The following is a 20,833-nucleotide window of genomic DNA, read 5'->3' on the forward strand; positions in this document are numbered from 1 at the left end:
TGGATTTGCATCATCCTCATGATGTTCCTGTTAGTAAATACAGAGCAGACTTTCGCAACGCCTGCAGCAGCTGGGGCAGAGCTCACCTCATGACATCTGCAGTGCCTGATGCATATGGAAAGAATCAGGTTCCTTGTAAAAATACATATTCCCCTTCCACTCTTTCAGCATAAACACTGATGGCCAGGAAGTCTTTTTGGAGTGGTGGATTGTTTCAGACCCAAGGGTCTGGTATCAGAAACATCCAGACACTGAAGTATTTTCTTGGTGCTACAGGATCTCCATACCTTTAAACCCATGGGCCTGAATGTCTGACCTCCCAATTAGCACTTCATGTAGAATGGAATGTAATTTTAAAGCTGGCTTTTACATAGGGTTTGAAGTAGCTGTTATTGCTCAAATCTGGATTAAGTCAGTGCTATTTCATGTGTATTAAAGCAAATCTGAAGTAACAGTTTAACCAATTTTATTATTTTCCTGATTGTATTAATTTTACATAGTACAAAACTCTTATTTAAGCAATTTGAAAAGAAAAATATGAAGTTCCACATGAAGCCAGCACAACGCATTTTGCCTAACAGGAAATACACCCTTACCAGATATTTTAAAGCTTGATGTTTTCAATAAGAGCCTAATCTGTACTTATGTTTCAGAGTTCACATGTTCATATGAAGCCTTCAGACATCTGGATTCCAGTTCAGGGTTTATTTGCATACAAAAATATATTATAATGGAAAAAGCATTAAAAGTTCTCAACTATATAAAATTACAAATATATTTTCATAAAAGCAACTTTAAATTAAAATTCAAGCTATATTTTAAAGCAAAATACAACTGTAACACTTAAGTTATATAATTCAATCTGCTGCAAACTAACAAGACTGATGTTGCCAGTTAAATACTTGTAGGAGTTTCCAAAGGTTATGTTCAGAGGGTGAATATCTTGGGTAGCAAAGTTATCGGACAAGGGCAGCAGTTCTCAGTGACTGGTGTCACTTATCCTTCAGAAGACATTCGCAGGCAAGCACAACACCAAAGATTCATTTCACATACCTGGAAACATAAAACAAGATCATTGAGTTCTACATTAAATAAGATTGCATGTTGTTGACACACCAGACACCTTATCTATGCCCAGCTTGTCAAAACTACTCCTTTTTTTAATTAACACAAGAGCCAAAAGGTTAACATATAAGAATTTAAAGTGACTAGTGTTCTACAAGTACGTTAAGCTTGAAAAGACATCTGTACAAAGTTCTGTGTAGCTTCAAGCGTATAAATACAACTCCTTAAAAACACGATGATCAATATCTAATGGAAGTTGGACTTTTTCTTCAGAATTTCCATATATGATAGTGTACCACTGGTAAGACAAGTGATGCTAAATAAATGAGACTCTGTTGAAATAACTAGAGGTTTACTTAGGTAGGAGGAAAAAATAAAAACACACACAAAAAATAAACATCTTCCATGTGCCTTGCAAGGGGACAATGAAACCTATAGACTATAGGCAGCCCCTTAAGAGTCAGCTGCACAATGGCTGTGCAAGATGCAGCAATGTAAATATTTGGTAGTTTGGGGGTTTCATCATCCTAAACAAATCTTCAAACTGAGATGTTTTTCAGAAGAGCAACCAGTCAACAAGGCTGCAGTGGCAGAGACTGAGTTAGCTCAAGCATGTGTCCATGACAGAAGTCAGGAAACTAGAAATATATTTTAAGTAAGCAAAGTGAAACTGGGATTAAGATACAAGTCAGACGACAGGGAAGTAGGAAGCTCGTAAGGGCAGCTGTCTTGAGTTCAGTCCAAGGCTTCAAGAGTTACAGGGAAGGGAAAATACCTATTGAACACAAGAAACTCTCAGTTCATGGTTTACTGGCAGGGTTTTGTTCATGCTGCTATTTAGGCCTAGTCCTACAACTTGTCACTTTGGGCTCTGCAGTCTGATTCCATACAAAAAACCCCTAGTCCATAAAAGCACAGGAAGAAGCAGAAATAGGCAGAATATATGGTTGGGAACAGGATAGTTCTTTCCAGTTTTGTTGTTTTATTTTAAAAATCATCATGAAAACTCACTACTGTAACTAGATAATGAAATTTCTAAATAATGATAGAAAAAGTGATCTAAATTCCACTCCTGGTAAAGACAAGAACAAACAGGATTTTGACATTTAATCTAAGTCAACAACCCCCCACTTTTTGGCTGACTTTTGAGTATTTAAGAAAGTGATGTTTACTTGATCCATACACCGTCAAGAAGGGGTGAACTGCAGCTGCCTCGGAGGTGGAGACAGAGGTTCATCGCAGCACAGCCTTTGTCACACTAGCCAAACTGCATGCCTTGAACATTCAGGCAAAGACCAGAATTTAGTCTATTTTACCTTCTTATCCACGTAACGATCCATAGAACTAGCAAACTAAAACAAATCCATGTTATATAGAACTATACTGCTGCCTCTCCCTTTCCCCTCCCACCATACACTGGGTTTCATCACTCTATGACAGTACCAAGTAAGATACAGCCCACTAATAAAAATCTACTTACTTGCTAGCGTCCTGTCAAGATCAGCAATGAAGTCTTCCAGTTCTTTTGTGTCTCCAAGCTTTGCTGCAAAATAAGAGACAGAACCTATTTCTCCAGTCAAAACAAACACTGGAACCACACAATCCCCCAAGTAAGCCACTGAAAGTGGCTTCCTTATCTCATTTCAGTGATCTATTCCAGGCCAGGTCCAACTCTATTTTTGTCTTTTCGTCTTCTCATGAGGAAGAGCATCTTGACCTTTAGTGCAAGTCCTTTCCAAGTATTTAACACCACTTTAACTGAACTCTTTTTTGCTACTTATTAACTATTACTCATTATTTATCCCTGGTATCATCCTAATTAGAAATAAAGCATTTAACTTTTTTTTTTTTTGGCAGCTGGTCACTGTGGAAATGACGTGCAAGCATCAAAAGCTCTTAAACATGCATCTGAGAAGACAAGTTCATAGAACAGTTTGGGTTGGAAGGGACCTTCAAAGGTCATCTAGTCCAACCCCTACCATAAGCATGGACATCTTCAACTAGATCATGTTGCTCAGAGCCCCATTCGGTCTGGCCTGGGATGTTTCCAGAGATATTGTAATGAAAGCACCATATAGTACATATGTATAACTGTTCATTTACTGATATGTCTACTCCAGAGTTAATCTAAGTTAGCCTGAATGAAACAAGGTCCTGAGGAGTTAGATCAGCTGCAAGACAGAAGCCACTTTGAAACAGCAAAGCTACAAAGGAGAAAGGAATTGCTAATATGTGGGTTGCACCATCAGTGCAAGGTCTATATGGATCTGAGTAACTGTGTTAACTTGAACAGCAGCATATAGCCTCAAGTAAGTCACCTACTGCATCCCTGCATCCAGGCTACATATTTCTGTATATAGATGGGACACTTAAGTTACTTAGTTGCTTCTGTAAGAAGTAATAGAAGTTAATTCTGAAGTGAAGTATTCTGTAAGGAGAACCACAATTCCTGATAAGCCAAAGGACTCTACTACAGTTTGGTGTTTCAAAATCAAAAGAATTGCTGGGTCACCTGTGAAGAAGCGTGGATGCAGTGTGCTATTGCTGCTTGTGATCAATACAATAACACTTGCATCCATAGTGTGCTTGACAGTAATCGTTAGTTCTGTTGTCATTTTAAAAACAAGTCAATGCATGCATGTGAATCCTGGCTCACAGAAAGAACCCCATATAGTCGAGATTTAGGAAGAAATGCCAGCAGTTAAAATTAAGCCTACCTTTACACGGAGTTACTGATGGAGATGGCAAGCTTGGAGTAGATGCACTTGGAGAGTTTAGCTTTTCATCACTGAAGCTGAAACTATTTCTGTAGAGTATCCCCCAATAAGGAAAGTGTCAGCTTTCCCTGCAGTCAGCATCATTTGGAAAATATTACAGGAGCAGCAATTATTCCACATCCACTAATTTAGGCCTGGTATGACCTGACTGATCTACGATATTCTTGAAAATTCTGGTTACCTGGATTTTGAATGAAGAGCTCCAGGACAAGGACAGTCCCTTAGAATGGAAAATATATTCAAGCCTTGCCCTCACCCCTGAAGCAAACACACCCATTTCCCTATAATCTGATGCTTTAGGTCTTGTGTTCCAGATAAACTGTGTAGCATCTTCTAATTTGCTTTTATTCTGTAATTCTCTGGAGTTCACAAAGCAGTAAGTCTGTACACAAGATGTTCTGCAATCTTATTTCATGCCATCTTTTAAAGAAAGCTTGATATGCCATAGCAAAGGTTCCAATACCACTCTGATTTTCTTGGATTTTACACAAGACATTCAGCTTCAAAAGCATCAAAAATTATCTTTATCTTGCCTCTTTTCATAAAGAGTTCCAGGACACACAGGGTGCACCAAGTATTAGTCACGGCTCCACTGGAAGGAGGAATTGTCATTGTGTCAGAGACACCAAAACTCCTGGTTCCTGCAGTTGTGAGCCAGTGACCTGAAAACTGTAGTTCTACAAAAAGAAACCGTTGTCATATGAATACAGAAACGCTCTCCATTTATTTGGCACATTTGGCTACTACTGCTTGCCACTGAGACCAGCAATTTCACCTACCTGCAGCACACATAGCATTTGTCTTTGCAGCCCCAGCCTAGGAGCTGGTTGCACTGCAGTGTTAAGCCCATCCAAGTCTGAACTGTCACATTTCCTTGGACACCTGTCCCATCTGCTGTGACTGGAGATGACTGTCTTGGGTGCTTTTGCTGAATTAGCAAAAGGGACAGGACCACAGCTCACCTTTACATGAATTGCACATCTACACATTCATAGAATCACAGAATAGTTGGGTTGGAACCTTCAAAGGCCATTTAGTCCAACCCTCCTGCAATAGGCAGGGACATCTTCAACTAGATCAGGTTGCTCAGAACCCCATCCAGCCTGGCCTGGAATGTCTCCAGGGATGGGGCATCTACCACCTCTGTGGGCAACCTGGGCCAGTGCTTTACCACCCTCATAGTAAAAAATTTCTTCCTCATGTCTAACCTGATTCTCCCTGCTCTAGTTTAAAACCATTACCCCTTGTCCTATCACTACATGCCCTTCTAAAAAGTCTGTCCCCATCTTTCTTACAGGCCACTTTTAAGTACTGAAGGCTGCAATAAGGTCTCTCTGGAGCCTTCTGCTCTCCAAGGAACACCGCAATGCAACATCACTGACCACCACCACGACATTGGCAGATATCAGAGACCATCCCCCAGCTTAATACTCCTCCATTGTAAGTTCCCCACTCTTTGGGAAGAAGAGCATGTGTCCATACCCCATATCTCCTCCAGCCTGCAGTCCTTACCAGCATAAACCCACCTTCCACAGGAGCAGACAGGTACAGTGACAAATCAGACCAGACAGGACAACTGCATCTACTAAGCCTGTCACATGTTTCCTCAGCCACAGGTTCATTGCCTGTTTCCAAATGTGAGCAATGATGTGAGTGATATGTTACCTGAGACAATGGCTTTCCCAGATCAGCCACCACTTGGAATTTCTCATTTAGAAAGAGGTAACGCTGCTGCTTCATGCTGGCTTTTTGTTGTGATTTCTAAATCTTCACTCTGAAGTGGCTGTTCCCCTCTCTAAACCTGAGCAGATCAAAACCAATCTACTTGAAACTTCATATTTAAGAAAGATTTGATGAATACAATGCAGAATTGAGATAATTTGAGATAGAAAAATGAAAAAAATCAGCTATTTTAAAAGTAGCTACTAAACCAAAAAGAACTAAGGGAAGAGAAATCTGACACTGCTCTGCAATGATGTGTCACCAGGGTTGTACTATAAAATATGAACCATGTACATTAATGGTCTGCAAATTACAGTTAAAGGTATGACAAATTGCCTCCTGAAATCAGCTTACAGACCAACTTTCAACTAAAAACCACATTTCTTTCCAACCAAGATGCAAACCCTAGTGACCAAAAAACTTCAAATGGAAAATTCTAGCTGTTCAGAACAAAACCCTTTGTGTTTCAAAAAAGCCAAGTAACTCGTAACACCTCACACGAACAGTCCTGTAGCCAAGAGTACAACTCACTGGAACACTGACAGAACAGACCAAAGATAAAACACTGTCCAGATAATGTATTTGACAAGAGCAGAACAAGACCTTTTAAATCATTTCGTATTTTAAGGGTTTTAGAGCTAGTTGAATTAATAAAAAATAATCCAGAGAACAGTTGCAAAACTGAATGTACTTTTTACGTGGAGTCTATGCTACCAGCATCCAGACACCAAATTCAGTGATGCTGGAAATTTATACCACAAACCAATCCTCCTCAGACACCAAATCCAAAGCTCCAGTTGCTCCTACACATAGCTGGAATAAAATGTTCTTTTTGTGAACGCTTGCTGAGGGCAACTCAAATTACAAAAGCTTTAACAAGCCATTTAAAATTTGGCACAAACTAGTCACAGAATTCTTTTTATTTATACCCGTGTACCTATCTGAGCTAGCAGTCACCTTTGATTCTTTTTGTGGTTTTCTCTCCATACTCTGTCTATAAGCAGCTGGATGTACTGACTGCTCACCTTGCAATGCACTGAAACCAGAAAACGTTATTTCATACCGGCTTCCACAAACCTTGCGCTGGGAAATATTTACAACTGGGCAAAGAGAAAATAAGGCAGAGCTGTTGCTTTAAATATCTGAATGTTTTTCTTCTAGGTTCAAAAGGCAAAATGCTTTCACAAAATAGTGCTGTCTTCTGATGGGTTATAATATTAATAGCTTAATAAATATCAACATTTAACTTTCTTAAAAAGTAAAACCACACTTTGGCTGTGGTGTACATGTGCCACAAAGCAGCAGAAATCCTGGTGACAGAAGGAGGAATGCATTGACTCCACTATCAAGGTCATTATAACCACTGGAAAAAAAAAAACCCACAACCTGTCAAAAAATACTTATGATAACCATCACACAAAAGTATCTGTTCCGGCAAAGTGTGGCTGTAGGGCGGAAAGCTCTGGGAAAAGGACATTTCAGTCCTCGCTCTCTACCAGCTGCTACAGCCAAGATTTTCTCATTCACCTCCCATAATGGCCCTTGGAAGATTTCCGCTGCCACACAAACACAACATCCCCTGCAACCCAAATACCAGAGCCTGACACCAAGAACCCTCATCCTTGCTGTCCCTCCCCATCCAGCCCCTTCTCTCCCACTGTGATGCAAGTTCATCTGTCATTCATTGCTTATTTTTCAGTTTGTATTTTGATTCCACCATACACACATATAAGCACTGCCCCTTTGTTGAAAAACAAGCAAACAACACAACACTCAAACTGCCTCTTTAGAAAAGGTCTTAAAATCCGAGAGTGAAGCTACTGAGTTGATTTACTTGAGTAAAACTAAGCCAATAGCTGTGAAATTAGAGGGTTGGAATAAACACGGGTATATTTTACTTTGGCAAAGTAATCTGTAGTTAGTATTGACCTTTGCTTGTTCCAGTATATAGGTAAACCACAAAGAGAAAACATAGCAATACCATGTAAATATAGAATGTCTCCATGAAATTAGCAATTGAAAGGTTCTGGGCAGTAATTAAGTGAAGGAGGAAAACCTCAAACTTTTCATTTTAAAACAGACAACAGAAAAGTTCAGCTGTCTGACTTCTTTAATATTACGTTCTTTCTAGTATCATACTTCAGGATACTTTTTTAAAGAGCACTGGAGTTGGTAGAATTTTTACTGCAGTTTTCAGTGGGGAAAGTTTTATGGGGAAAAAACCAAAATAAATCACACCCCTGAAGTTTTCAGAGAACAACTTCAAAATTCCACTTAGGTCTCTTTCTACAAGCCATGAATTTACTGTAAAACAATAGTTCAGCATTTAATGAACACACTGCACAACTCATTCCTAGTCAGAGCACAGCGTGCTAGCTAAAAAAATAAGAGACAGAAGCAGGAATTGCTAATGCCACCAGCAGAAGCGAGAAATACTCAGGATGCAAAGAGCTTGTTTGACAACACATATGTTGCAGCCCTCAAGGACAGTGTTTATTTTGATCATAATCACAGTTACACTTGGCTGCATTGTTTATTTTTTTGTGGGATTTTCACTTAGCTAACAAACACCTGTTCCAACACTGACACAAAAATCGCACCTTTTCATTATTGACACTTCTAGGCTTCATGATTTAAAAATACTTCAAATCACATAGTTATAGGGAAGTGATCTACGAAGCCTGAAATTCAGACATACAAGTGGCACCTTCTCATTATATAATATAATGAGAAGCTTAATAATATAAAGCTTACCTTTCTGCTCCTCCACCATGCTTACTACCTGTGTGGCAGCATTTCTGACTCCAATCTTGCCCTTTATTAACGCTTCATTTTTAAGTGTAAGAGAGAAACAGGTATGCTGGGGAGGTACAAACAGGAAATCTTACCAAAAAGCATATTTCTCATTAAATTGAAACACCTGGAGAGAAGCCTATGCACCAGAAACTTCTGGGGTTTCTTCCCCTTGAATCTATCAGTAATTTAATAAAAGGTTATTTCTCCAGGAGAGTCTTGCTTCATTTTTTCATTATAAATATTGTTTTGCCTTCTTGTTAGAGACAGGCCATTAGAAGTTCGCAGAAACAATCTACCTCCTTAAAATGTTCTCCTCATCACGTAAGGCTGGGATTTGCTGCTAAGAGCAAAGGCTCACCTACTCCACATTCTGTCTCACAGCAGATGCCTATAGAAGAGTTAAAGAGCAGCACAGCCACACACTGATAGTTTCAGGACAAGCTCTACCAAGTTCTGGCAATGGCCAGATCAATTTCTCTCCCAAGAGAGCAGTGGTCCTCAACAGCCCCATCTCTCCCACAGTGATTTTATCTAGTTTTTTTTCAGTATGTAAAATTTTAACATCCATGATACCTTAATGCAATACATTTTACAGTTTACACCACGAGAAGAAATAGTTCCTCATATTTCTTCAAAACATGCTGGTTTAATTTGATTTCCTCATACTGGGTGAGGTAGCAGTCACTTTCCTAAGGTTATTTAAGATCTTCTGGAAGACTGGCTTGTCCCCACCCAAGACATCTCTCTCCTCTCTAGCCTGGCAGTCCCAGCCTATTTTATCATTTGGAAACTATTTTATGTCTTAAATTATTTCTGTTGCCTTTTTCTGTACCTTCTCTACAGCCACATCTTGCAAGATTGCAAACATGAACAGGATGAGTGCTACAGTATTAAGAGCGGATGACACTTCATCGCTAGATAGCGTAGGCATTAGCACAAGCACACGGAGACAGCCATGGCATGGAAGCACAAATGCTTGCACTACACCAGTCTTTGGGTGCCGACGGATATTGTTCAATCCCTTAGTTATGCTGCACCTGCTTGATTTTGAAATTATCAAATTAAGAGCTCTAGATGCATTTACATATTCCTAAAAATAACTACGGCGATACACTGCAGGCTGTATGAGCGCAAGAACTGAACTGATGCATTTATTTTGCAATGCTTTTAACAGAGAGACTGGAAGCTGAAGCTTCCCTTCAGAACCTCCGATTAAGTCCAACTTTCTATTCATTACCCTAAGCCTAAACCTGGCAGACTGTCCTGACATTGCCATATACTGTACTAGCACAGTGGACTGAGAGGACATACACAGGCAAGCCCGCACTTCTCTTTGCAATCTTATTTCCAACACACAGGAAGCAAATTGTATCTGTAAGAGCCTGTCAGCATCGCTGCACCCACACTAGTGGCTTTTGCCAGCACAGTACTAGCACAACCCCTTTTTTATCACAACCAACATATACAGCAAAAAGTTATAAGGTATCCCTCAATTTATAAGTTTCAGCACGATTAATAAGCTGAAGTACGAAGCTGATATACTTCGATCTAGTTAAATACATCAAGTTGAAACACAATTGGTACTGAGAATCCAGCAACTCAAGAATGTCTGTTGGACTAACTCACCAGTTGAATCATCATTTCCAGCAGTGACCCCATCAGCTGCTGTGGTTAATGTAATACTTGTGGGCCAAGAACTAACATCATCATCATCAACATCTGCACACGTGAGCCTCTCTGTTACTGTAAGGTCTAGAGTCCACTGTGTTTTGTACAATACTTAACCATGGCCAAGACGGACCTTATCCAAAGATTGTTTAGTCAAATAACAGGACGAGACGTGAGAAAACCAAGTACTTATCATGGCCATTTTCCACAGTAGTGTCTTCCAACTTTTTTTTTTTTTTTAAACCCTGAAATATGTAATATAAGAATTTCAGTTAGTACTTTCAGAGCTAGGTCCCTTGAGGAGATTTTAAAGTTCAAAGCAATATCTGTGGGATTAACTATATTGATAAAAATCTTCTGTAAATACCTCTGCTAAATTACATGCACTCATCTTCATAGCAGAAGCCCCAAGAAAGGAGAGGCTTTCCTCACCCTACTGCAGAACAGTTCCAAGTAGAACCACTAGATACTGATTCCTGGCTTCCCGTAAAGTTGAATCTAAGACTGATGCAGGAGCCCCAAAACAAACATATGCAACAGCTTAAAATGTGGCTTCCCTACCCTAGACTCAAAAGGTATTACCACGTCAGGAATGGCCAAAATATACACAGAACCTAACCCTGAGCCACAACACATGAGTTAGGAGGATTAGATTAACCAACAAACAAGAAGAGAGAGCACCAAGACAGTCTGAACTGTTCTGTACATAAATGACAAAGAGTAGCTGGAATAGTCTTGGCACTGGATAACAAGATTTTGCAAAGACAGAGTCTTCATGAACAAGAGGATCATTTAAAATACCTGCAGATAATATTGTTGGAATTCCTTTTCCATTGCTACAGATTCATGTTGTCAGAACTTGCTCTTTCAGCATGGTTTTTCCTTGATCCTGCAGTGAAGTTTAACCTCAGCATTACCATGGGAAAAGCAAGGTCATGAATTCAGCACTACATCTGCACTAAATGATAGAGACCAAAGGAAATGTGAACCTAGGGGGAGAAAACTTGAGCCTGAACAGAAAGAGCCTGGGTAAGTATTCTATTCCTGAAACAGATGTAGGGAGCGCAGCTGTATTACATCAGACACTGGAGCCTGTTTCATAAAAAGAGCTCTTTATAAATCTGCAACTCTTCTCTAATCCTACTACAACTTCAAAACAAGATGTCCAAACTGAATGATACCTTTAGGAATAAAAGTTTTACTGGGCCTGTTCTGAGAAATGAGGAGAGACAGCTAATTTTCTTTTCCTCCACCCTTAGGCATATCCTCACATACTCGACATCACCGGATGCCAACAGGTCACTTTTAGTGCATCTCCTAGTCCAGTACACACCAGTTTCCAGAAGACAGTGACTTCTGATTTCTCCAGAGCCACTTTTCAGATGATGCATCACCAAGAGAGGAACCCCAGCACAGGATGGGATTTGGGAGCTTCACAACTTGCTCATACAAGATCCTTGAGGACTTTGTATAGAGCCAAACCCTGTCTAGCCTGCTATCTCATTATTGTCTTCAGCCCAAATCAGCACAGATTTCTGACGCAGATTTTTATATCCCAGATCTTCCTGAAGATCTGGTCTGCCAATTTGCACAACCATGCTGCTTCTCACCAGGCCTCCTGCCCTGTTGGAGAACACAATCTTCCTCAAAAAAGCCCTTCCTAAAACAGCTATTTTAAGTCTTGTTCAATATTTTAGTTTTCTGAACTACAGCAGATATGCTAAGCAACTACAGATGTCTTCATCCATCCAAGAAGAGTAAGTTCTTGATACTGGGTTTGCTGGTTTTGGTTTTTTGAGGATTTTTTTGTTGTTGTTGTTTGTTTGTTTTGTTTTGTTTTGTTTTTTTGGGGGGGATGTTTTTTGTGTGGTTTGTTGGTTTTTGGTTTTGATTGGTTGGTTGGTCATTTTTTCTTGTTTTCTCACCAGTAGATTATTTCACTAGATAATCTTCACTCCATCAGTTCAAGTGTCTCATTTGTGGTAAAAGTATGTGAGAGGTTAATATATTATAATACTGAAGGACTGCACAAGAAATAGTAACACTAGGGCTCTATTGCTGTAGTTAATAATAGACTGAGATTTACAACACAGCTCACATATTTCATCAGCTTGACCCAGCAAAGGCAGACTTCACCTTACATACCCTCAGCCATCCAAGTCTAGTGTCCAGCCTAAATCAGCCAGACTTTTCTAAGCCCCCTCAAAGGGAAAGAGATACTTGCAAGGAGCAGTTCATCCTCTACATTGTGAAACAAGTGCAGCATCTGGATCCACATATATCCACTACAGGAAAAATAAAAAAGCCACTTCCAATCATAGTACCCAAGTTCAGGGCAGGTAAAACATTACCTCTCAATGAAATGAAATAAATCCTACCCATGATGATGAAACAAAGGGCTCTGATAATACGGAGATGCTACGCTCTCACAGCCTAAGCACTAGGAAGATTATATTAAAGTTTTAGCGCTAAGTCAACGGCACTGCATGGTAAATTCCTGAACTGATACACAACAAAAATTAAAGGAATAATTTTATGTTAAGTAGCTGAAAAAAACCAGATAAGCTTCTTAGAACTGCCTGTACAGTTTAGGAACTAACAAAAAAAAAAAAAACCAACAAACAGGTATAGCTTGTTTTTAGCAGAACTTCTGGCAAAGTAGCCCTTGAGCCTACTGCTCCTGAGAAGAAAAGCAGTTTTCAGCCTCACCATCTGGAAGAGCAAAGATGTTTTCTCTCCCCGAGTAGCAAAATAAGAGGGCTAAAACTTTTTTTCCAAGTTAACTAGAAAAAAACTGTGTTCCAATTGTATGTTTTCTTACTCAGAGCAGGTCATGAGTCAGTACTGGCTTCCCAGCCTTCTTGTGCGATGTTCTGCTTGCACCATTTGTACGGGTCTGGTATATTTGGGCGCAAGCTTAAAATTATCACTTCTGAAACACAACACTAAACCACAAACCTGGATGAGTTTCAGTCTCTTCTGGAAGGCGCACTTCAGTTCAATGTCTTTCAACTGATACTTCAGCTACTGAGATACAACTGACAGTCCCTGTTAACCTAAGAGACTTCTTTAAAAAAAAAAAAATTATTTCTAAGATGTTGAGATGCCTCAGTGTCTCAGCACCTGGTTTTTGTCAGAGTGCCCCCAGATCAACCTTTTTCTGCAGCGAATTTTTTCTTGCCCTTATCAGCTCTGGAGGCGACCTTGTCATGGCTTCACTCCAGCACCTCCTCTGCCACTCCACGCAGAATCACACACACAGAATCACAGAATGGCAGGGATTGGAAGGGACCTCAAAAGATCATCCAGTCCAATCCCCCCGCTGGAGCAGGAACACCCAGGTGAGGTTACACAGGAAGGTGTCCAAGTGGGTTTTGAATGTCTGCAGAGAAGGAGACTCCACAACCTCCCTGGGCAGCCTGTTCCAGTGTTCTCACACCTTCACTGTGAAGAAGTTTCTTCTCATATTTAAGTGGAACCTCCTGTGTTCCAGTTTGCACCCATTGCCCCTTGTCTTATCATGGGTTGTCACCGAGAAGAGCCTGGCTCCATCCTCCTGACACTCATCCTTTACATATTTATAAACATTAATAAGGTCAGTCTCCTCTTTTCCAAGCTAAAGAGACCCAGAACAAAACCAGCGGGGCCGGACTGAGCATCCTTGCAGCTTCTAACTCAAAAAGTAAATCAGACAAATAAAAATAAATTTTTAAAAAAGTGCTAGTTTGGGGATCCCTGCTTCTCTCAAGGAAGGGGATGCGATGCTTTAACACCCGCTTTGGATTCCCTCCCCCCGCACAGGGCCGGGGCACGGCCGGGACAGACGGCCGCACCGACGGTCGGACACTCACTGTCGGAGTCGCTGAGGCCGCTGCCGTCGCTGACGCTGCCGCTGCTCCGCCGCTTCATGCGCTCCAGGTGGTCGCCGTAGAAGAAGCGGCGCCGGCCGGCGGGGCAGGAGAACTCCGCCAGCACCGCGTCGAACTCCCCCAGCGCCTCCGCCAAGTCCCCGCCGCCGTCCTCCCCCAGCGCTTGACCCGCCGGCCGCTGCGCCTGAGGCGGTTTCATGGCTCCTCGCCGCCGCCGCCGCCGCCACCGCCCCTCAGCCCGCCGCCAGCATGGGCAGCGCGGCCGCGCCGCCGCCGCCTCTTATAGCCCGGCCGGGCCGGGGCTGAGGCGCAGGGGGCGGGAGGAGGAGGTGGCACCGCGGCCCGGCCCTGCCCGCCGCGGGGGGCCGGCCGGGTGGTGCAGGTGCGCCTCGCCGGGGGGGGTGCCGGGGTGCGCGGCTTTCCAGAGAACGCAAGTTGCCTCCGACAGCCCAGCGCTGCTACGGGAACAAAGCGTCGCCCCTCGTCCTCCGACCGTCAGCCCCGGCAGCGTGATCTTGTCTTCTCCTGGCTGATCTCGGTCTGCTAATCCCAGCTATTTGTGGTTGGGGAGGGGGTGGAGAGTAAAACGAGCATCAGAGCCAGCTGTGACAAAAACACAGGGCTGGCCATCCTTGCCCAGCCCCACAAAGGGGCAGCAGCCACCGGGTGACACTGGAACAACTCTTGCGGTGACCTGTGTCGGCCAGGGCGTTCTCCGGTGGAGAGGTCTGCTTGTTCTTAGGAGAAAGATAACAGCACTTGTCCCGAAGTCAGGTTAACCTGGTGTTTATACATGCCACAGCTGCCAAATATTGCTCTTGCGCTGCCTCTTGCTGATTTTAAATAAAAGCTGTCTGAGCAGCTAAAATACCGGTCTGTTAAATGCCCATTGGGGAAGACTGTCACATTTAGTTATGGCCAGTAATACTGAGAACAGACATCAGGTACTACTCCATGCATATGCGTGAGGACCTATGATTGTGTTGTGTGTTTATGTGAATATCTAGAACTAAAATAGAAGAGTCGAGGACAGGGAGAGGGAAGAACAAAACCTCTCTGAAACTTCTTGATGTTTTCAGACATGTTGTCATTGCTCCTGCAAGATGTAGAATGAGAAAAACAATATTCTAGACAATAAACCATCTGTATCTAACATATTTGTTCACCTCTCCTTACCGGCTGATACGGAGGCATTTATTTATTCTTGCAGTGGATCAAAAGATGTTCTCATGGGGAAGTTCAATCGTTATTTATTCTGTGGCTTCCTCCTTTCTTGTGGTCTTCCTCTGTTTTTCCCTCTGCTAATAGAAGTGGCTACAAAGGATCCTTTTTGGAGACAGCAGTGACATAGATGGAACACGAGGTTAAAAAGTAGGGGACAAGAAGATACAAGGGTGTGACGTCAAGAGCACGGCCAGGATGAACGACAATAGACACAAGGCAGAAAGGAAAGCTGTTGAGTACGTGGCTGGGTAGAACTCACAGCCCGAAAAGATGAGGACCTGGCCCCGCATCTGCCATCAACTCTCTTTTGCCCAAGCACCTACACGTATGATCGACCCGGCTGTCCGCACACATCCCCATCACGCACTGGTTATTTAGTCCCGCGCTTGTTTGTACAGCAACAGGTGACTTAGAGGTGAGAAGTGCTTTAGATCAGGCTTAAATTTGTCTGGTTTGTGAGAAACACAGGCAAAATAACTAAAGCCTAAAAGTCCAGCTGTGTCCTCTCTATTATTCCTCCTGAAGATGGTCAAGTAATCTCACAGCTGTCTGGAAAGGGGGTCACGTTGTCACGAAGAACAGACACATAGCACATGGAGCTGTACGATAAAGCTGGAGTTGTTCAAGGGCCTTGCTGCCAAAAACCAGGGAATGTCCTGTCCTGCTTCTTCCTTCTCATACTCCTGACACAGATCTCCTGCACAACCACTGGAACAGGTGTGTCTCATCTTCTGCTGAGCCAGTTCAATGCAAAAGAACAGTAAAAAGCTAATCCAGCGACAAAGTGAGTAGTTTTCTGTTGGAGTGAGTTGAATGGACTCAGCTCAGGTAGGTGAGGTCCAGAGCTGATAGAGAGCAGATGGGGATGTGGGTAGGGGAAGAGAACAACTGCTTCCCTGTAGTGATACAAGAGTTTATCCCTGGCCTTCTCTTTAAATTATTATTTTACACTTGAATTTACCATTTTCAGAAACATTTCTAGTCACACTGATAAAATCAGAGAATCATAGAACGTCCTGAGTTGGAAGGTACCCACAAGGATCATTGAGTCCAGCTCCTGTCCCTGCATAGGACAACCTCACCGTTCACACCATGTGTCTGAGGGATGATTCCAAGAACTTCCCTTCTTTACAGCCATGTGTTTCAGAATCTTCTTTTAACAAATCTGGACTTAACAATCCTTGATCATGCTTACTGCTCCATAGACAAGTCTCTTGACATTTTTTCCAGTAAATACTCATGTTTTCTACTGCAGCTCCTCCTTTCTCCCCATCAGCCTGTGATTCCATGAATGCAGCTGAGATTCAGCTGGTGAACTTTAATCTTCTGCATAAACCATTAGTTCATACATGAGGTAATAAAGATTGGGGTTTATGCCTGTTGGTTCTTTGTTATAAACCATAAAGCCATGCATCTCCATAAATACTCTTGAAGGTCCCAACATGCTCCCACTGCATTAGATGCGTTTTTGCCATCAATGCCAGCAGGATCAGCCCATATCTGGCAAAATTATGAGGTCACTTGTAATCACAATGCCCTGAAACACGGCACACTGATGCATCTGGCTGCTCTTGTTTATTGATGGAAATATCCAGTGCAGCTTGTAATGTAAACTTCAGCTACTGAATCCCTCCCTTCTTCTAGGCAGCCTTCCAAGGTGTATTTAAAGTGAATTTCTGCTTGACCATTCGACACAGTGTCTCCAGATCCTCCTCAGCTGGTGATGCAATGTTTACGGTGGTTTTCTACTGCATTTTTAACCTCACAAACTTGTGAGCCACAGAGTTATTTAAACCAACAAATCCTGCCTGTAAATATGCTTCAGGAAAAGACACTTAGAACATTAGCAGGTAGTCTGATATTAGCCAAGTTGCAAAGCTCACAAGGTACTAGTTTTCTAAGTGAAACACGGAGTAATTTGGGACACAAAATAATTTTGGGACACAAAACTCTGTGTTGCTACACCAAAGAGCATTGGTGTTGCGGGTTGACTAATGTAGTGGTGTTCAACCCAGGGCCCAGAGATGACTACAGATCCATGAACAACTTCTGAGGCTTTCATGTAAGACAGGAAAAAAAAAAAAGAAAAAAGGCAAATGTACTGGAAATAGTTTAAAATTCACAGTATGAAGCCCCATGTGTACATATGCAGAAACTGGAGCTGCAGAAGGGGTAAATTTGCAAGTCAGAAATGGCTGAAAAGTTCTACTCTAATCAATCATTTATTTTCACCACTTCAAAGATCAAGAGTACCCCAAAATATCAGTCCTGTTGAATAAGCACCATGTTCCCATAGTTAAAAGCAAATGTTTTGTGAAATCTCATCCTGTCTTCTCACCAGAATTGGTGCTAAACAAAAGCTAGCATGATAAATCCCTGCCCATGGAAGCAGCTTGGAGCTTTGAACATACAATTTCCAGTTGTCTTCTAATATTTTTCAGTCTGTAAAAATAATAATTACTCACAAAAGTAGAAGGACCAATTGGCTAAAGTAGGTGCTTCATTTGAAACCCAGGAACGATAAATATAAGCCCATCATCACCGAACTTCCAGCTGAAGGAAAGCAAGGGAAACCAACATCTAGGCAGGGGTGGAGAAGAAAAGTGAAAACTGCAGGAGGATGAAAGAGCAGAGGTGCCAGCCAGACTGACGCGGGGAAACCCAACTCCTTGAGCCACCCAGCAGGAATAGCCCAGACATCATCGGGACAGCTTGCCTCCCTGCTCAGCACATCGCAACCCTGCCCTCGGGATGCTCTTCGGAAGGGTGGGACAGTGGTTCACGCTCCAGTCCATTTTACCCTTCTCACTGCAAGTGGAATTGCCTGCGTGAGCGAATTGCTAAACTTGTTCTGTAATGAGGCCAGCTGCCTAATTAAAACTTGGCTGAGATGAGCCGTGCATTTCACATAGGCTACCTGAGTACCATCAGAGGTGTATTTAGCCAGCTGGGATAAATATAAGCCTGTGACCTGTAGCTCAATGCACAACACCAGTAAGAGTGCGTGACTTAGAGCAATATAATTAGTCTTGAAAAACTGGGAAAAAAAATTTGCCAGATACCTTTCATAGGACTTTCTTTCCTCTTCTCCCAGCCTTTTTGCAGACTTTGACCCTGAAGCTGGACTTACCAGAAATTGATGCAAATCCTTTTGGTTTTCTCACTCTGACACACAGTGGTTGCAAACTCATGGACCAGCTCACTGCCACCCGTGACCGTGGCCTTGCAAGCAAAACATACACCTTCGGGCTGGATCCCACCAAAACCTAAACTTGCTTTCTCCGACCCATTATGCTTCTAGATTTTCTGCTTGTCAACCTCCAAATGTGAACACCATATAGCCCGTGCATATAGCCTCTGTCTTTCAGTACTTTGAAGCAGAAGCTCTTGAAGTTTTGAATGGATATATTTAAATAAGTTATTTAATCCGAAATGTGTTTATGGCAGTTTAAATGTAATCACTGTTGTTGCAGCTGGACTAAAAGTCATTCAAACTGACAGGTGTAATTGTAACCCATACTGACATCTCTGGAAGGGTCAGTTTAGTGTGAGATTCTGTCCACTGCAAAGAGATACCCAAAACCACTCAAAATCTGAAAGTGCTGTGTCAGGGGACTTTGGCTGAGTATTGCATGGGAAAGGGAGAAGAATTCACGTAAGAAGAGGGATGGCACTGGGTAAATAAGAGATAAGGAAGCTTCAAAATAATCAGATTCTCTTTGGTGCCTTTTTGAGAGAAGATGAAAGGAATAGTGTCACTTAATGAAAGGTATGTTCACACTATCAGTCTGACTTGGGGCAATAGTAAGTTTGATGCGTATCTGCTGTTGTCTCCAACTGTATTATGGTGGTTTCAGTTTCTAAGTATTTTTCTTGTGTGTCAGCTGATTTATCTTTCAGAGGAAACTGAACTGGAAGACCAGCCCAGATGTAAAATGTACTCCAGCTCCACAGGAGACATATAGATCCCAACCAAAGGCTTGGACCTGAAAACACGGCCATGCTCTTTGCTTATTTGATTCCTCTGTACTCAGGGAAGTACTATCTGTATCCTCTTGGTACAGAACTGCTGGAGAGACCTAGTACCGCCTCCAGTTCTTCTTCACATTGGTGTAACTTAAGATAAATTTGAGCTGTTTGGGTCAAAAGAGACGACTGCTGAGAACCCAATTCCTGGTCAAATTTGCAAGAAACACCTCTAATATTAAGCTGCATGACAAGTCCTTTTCTTCTTTTCCTCATTGGTCATCAGGTTTTTCCAATGATGCCTATGTTTGTTTTGCCAGTACAAAACATTGGTGATACCCTGAGAACAGAATGTCTATGAGCAAACAAACTGAGCGAAGTGCATTGTAAAGCCAAACACAAGAGATATTGGGCTGTATTACATATTGCAGCCAAGTTTTAGGGAACCTTCAATCTTGAGTTCACTAGAAATCGCAGCAAAAATTTGTGTCCATCAGAAAACTCTCAAAATCCAACTGCACAGAGAATGCACTGACCACAAAGTGTATAGGAGCAGTGGAGAGATATAAGCTACTTTTTAGAGTGAGATTGCTTCTGGTGTAGGAGAAACCAGCTAAAAACCCTGCTTGAAAGCTCTACTAGTGTTTCTGGATCTTAATGCAAGGAGATGGATGTTGTCTGGTAGTATTTTTCCTTGCAGTGCCAAGAAGCATCCAAAGCACAAGCACAGAGAAGTGGTGAAAAGGGCAAGAAGACAGCAAAAAAAAATGCAAGCAAAGGTGCCATGGCAGTAAGCCAGAAGTGGGAGAGAGCCTGGCAGCCGGAGTGCTGTGTGGCAACCAAACGTGAAGAAATTGCCTCCTTTTGATTCTATTTTCAGGAAAACAAGGCTGTGCATGTGCCCTCTGCATGGACAGATTGCACATGAGACTCTGCACAAAGACTGAGTGAGGGGAACAGTTTGTTCCTGTTCCATTAAGTTCTCCCCCAGCAGCAGAAGTCAGCCAAAAGAGTCCTGTAGCAGTGAACATCAGTTTAAAAGGGTGATGTGGAAACAAAACAAACAAACAAACAAAAGGAAAAAGCATACATATGAAAGCAATGCAACAACTTTATTTTCTGTGTCATTGGGATGTGGGCTCTAGCTCAGGGCAAACCACCGTTTCTACCTCTACATGATGCTTCTGCCACCATATGGAGATTGGTGTAAATTAACATGCTGGATCATGAACTGGAGAAACTGAGTTCTTTAGTTATTTGCCAGTTTTGCTTCAAAACCTTTCATGACTACCACTCCATTAAGAAACTTGTACCATTTCAAAAGCAAACCAGAAGCAGATATTTTTTTTAACCTGTTTTTCTTCTGAATTGTTGATAAATTGAAGAGTTAAGATGGCTGGATACTGTGCTGCTTAAAAAAACCAGTAATTTTGTCAAGAGAGGAGGGCACATTGACTCAACAGTGGGTGATTGTATACAGGAAACAGACGGGAATTTAAGGTTTAAGAGGATTTTATCTCATGAAAAAATTCTGACACAGAAACCACATTGGAAACGAATTTTAAGTCTTGTGAAGTGAAACATATAAGAGAGCTCTTACATATTAAAATAATAAGACATTTCCCTTAGTTCATCTCCTCCATAAGTAAAATAAAAGGCATTGAAAGTCTCAGGCTACGTCTGCTTTTACATGAATGCTATTTGACTAATAATTACACAATTTGCACCATTTCTATTATGATATTT

General features: G+C 41.9%; 1 protein-coding gene across 1 annotated transcript; it reads right to left on the minus strand.

Moving 5' to 3' along the window:
- Positions 1–449: 449 nt before the first annotated feature.
- On the minus strand, positions 450–14,116 carry RGCC (regulator of cell cycle). Its single transcript, XM_071805836.1, has 4 exons — positions 13,787–14,116; positions 3,783–3,878; positions 2,546–2,608; positions 450–1,053 (listed from the first exon to the last, which is right to left on the minus strand). The coding sequence occupies exons 1-4, from the start codon at positions 14,094–14,096 to the stop codon at positions 1,046–1,048; spliced, it is 477 nt and encodes a 158-aa protein (XP_071661937.1). The 5' UTR covers positions 14,097–14,116; the 3' UTR covers positions 450–1,045.
- Between the last annotated feature and the right edge of the window lie 6,717 nt (positions 14,117–20,833).

Source organism: Patagioenas fasciata, chromosome 1, assembly GCF_037038585.1.
Source record: "Patagioenas fasciata isolate bPatFas1 chromosome 1, bPatFas1.hap1, whole genome shotgun sequence".
Taxonomy (NCBI): domain Eukaryota; kingdom Metazoa; phylum Chordata; class Aves; order Columbiformes; family Columbidae; genus Patagioenas; species Patagioenas fasciata.

Excerpts from the sequence above, each read along its gene's own strand:
- RGCC (XM_071805836.1), bottom strand. The coding sequence starts at position 14,096 with ATGAAACCGCCTCAGGCGCAGCGGCCGGCGGGTCAAGCGCTGGGGGAG. Across the intron at positions 3,879-13,786 it reads AGCGGGTGTTAAAGCATCGC|TCTACAGAAATAGTTTCAGC; the intron begins ATCCCCTTCCTT and ends ATTGGGGGATAC. Across the intron at positions 2,609-3,782 it reads ATCAGTAACTCCGTGTAAAG|CAAAGCTTGGAGACACAAAA; the intron begins GTAGGCTTAATT and ends CTTATTTTGCAG.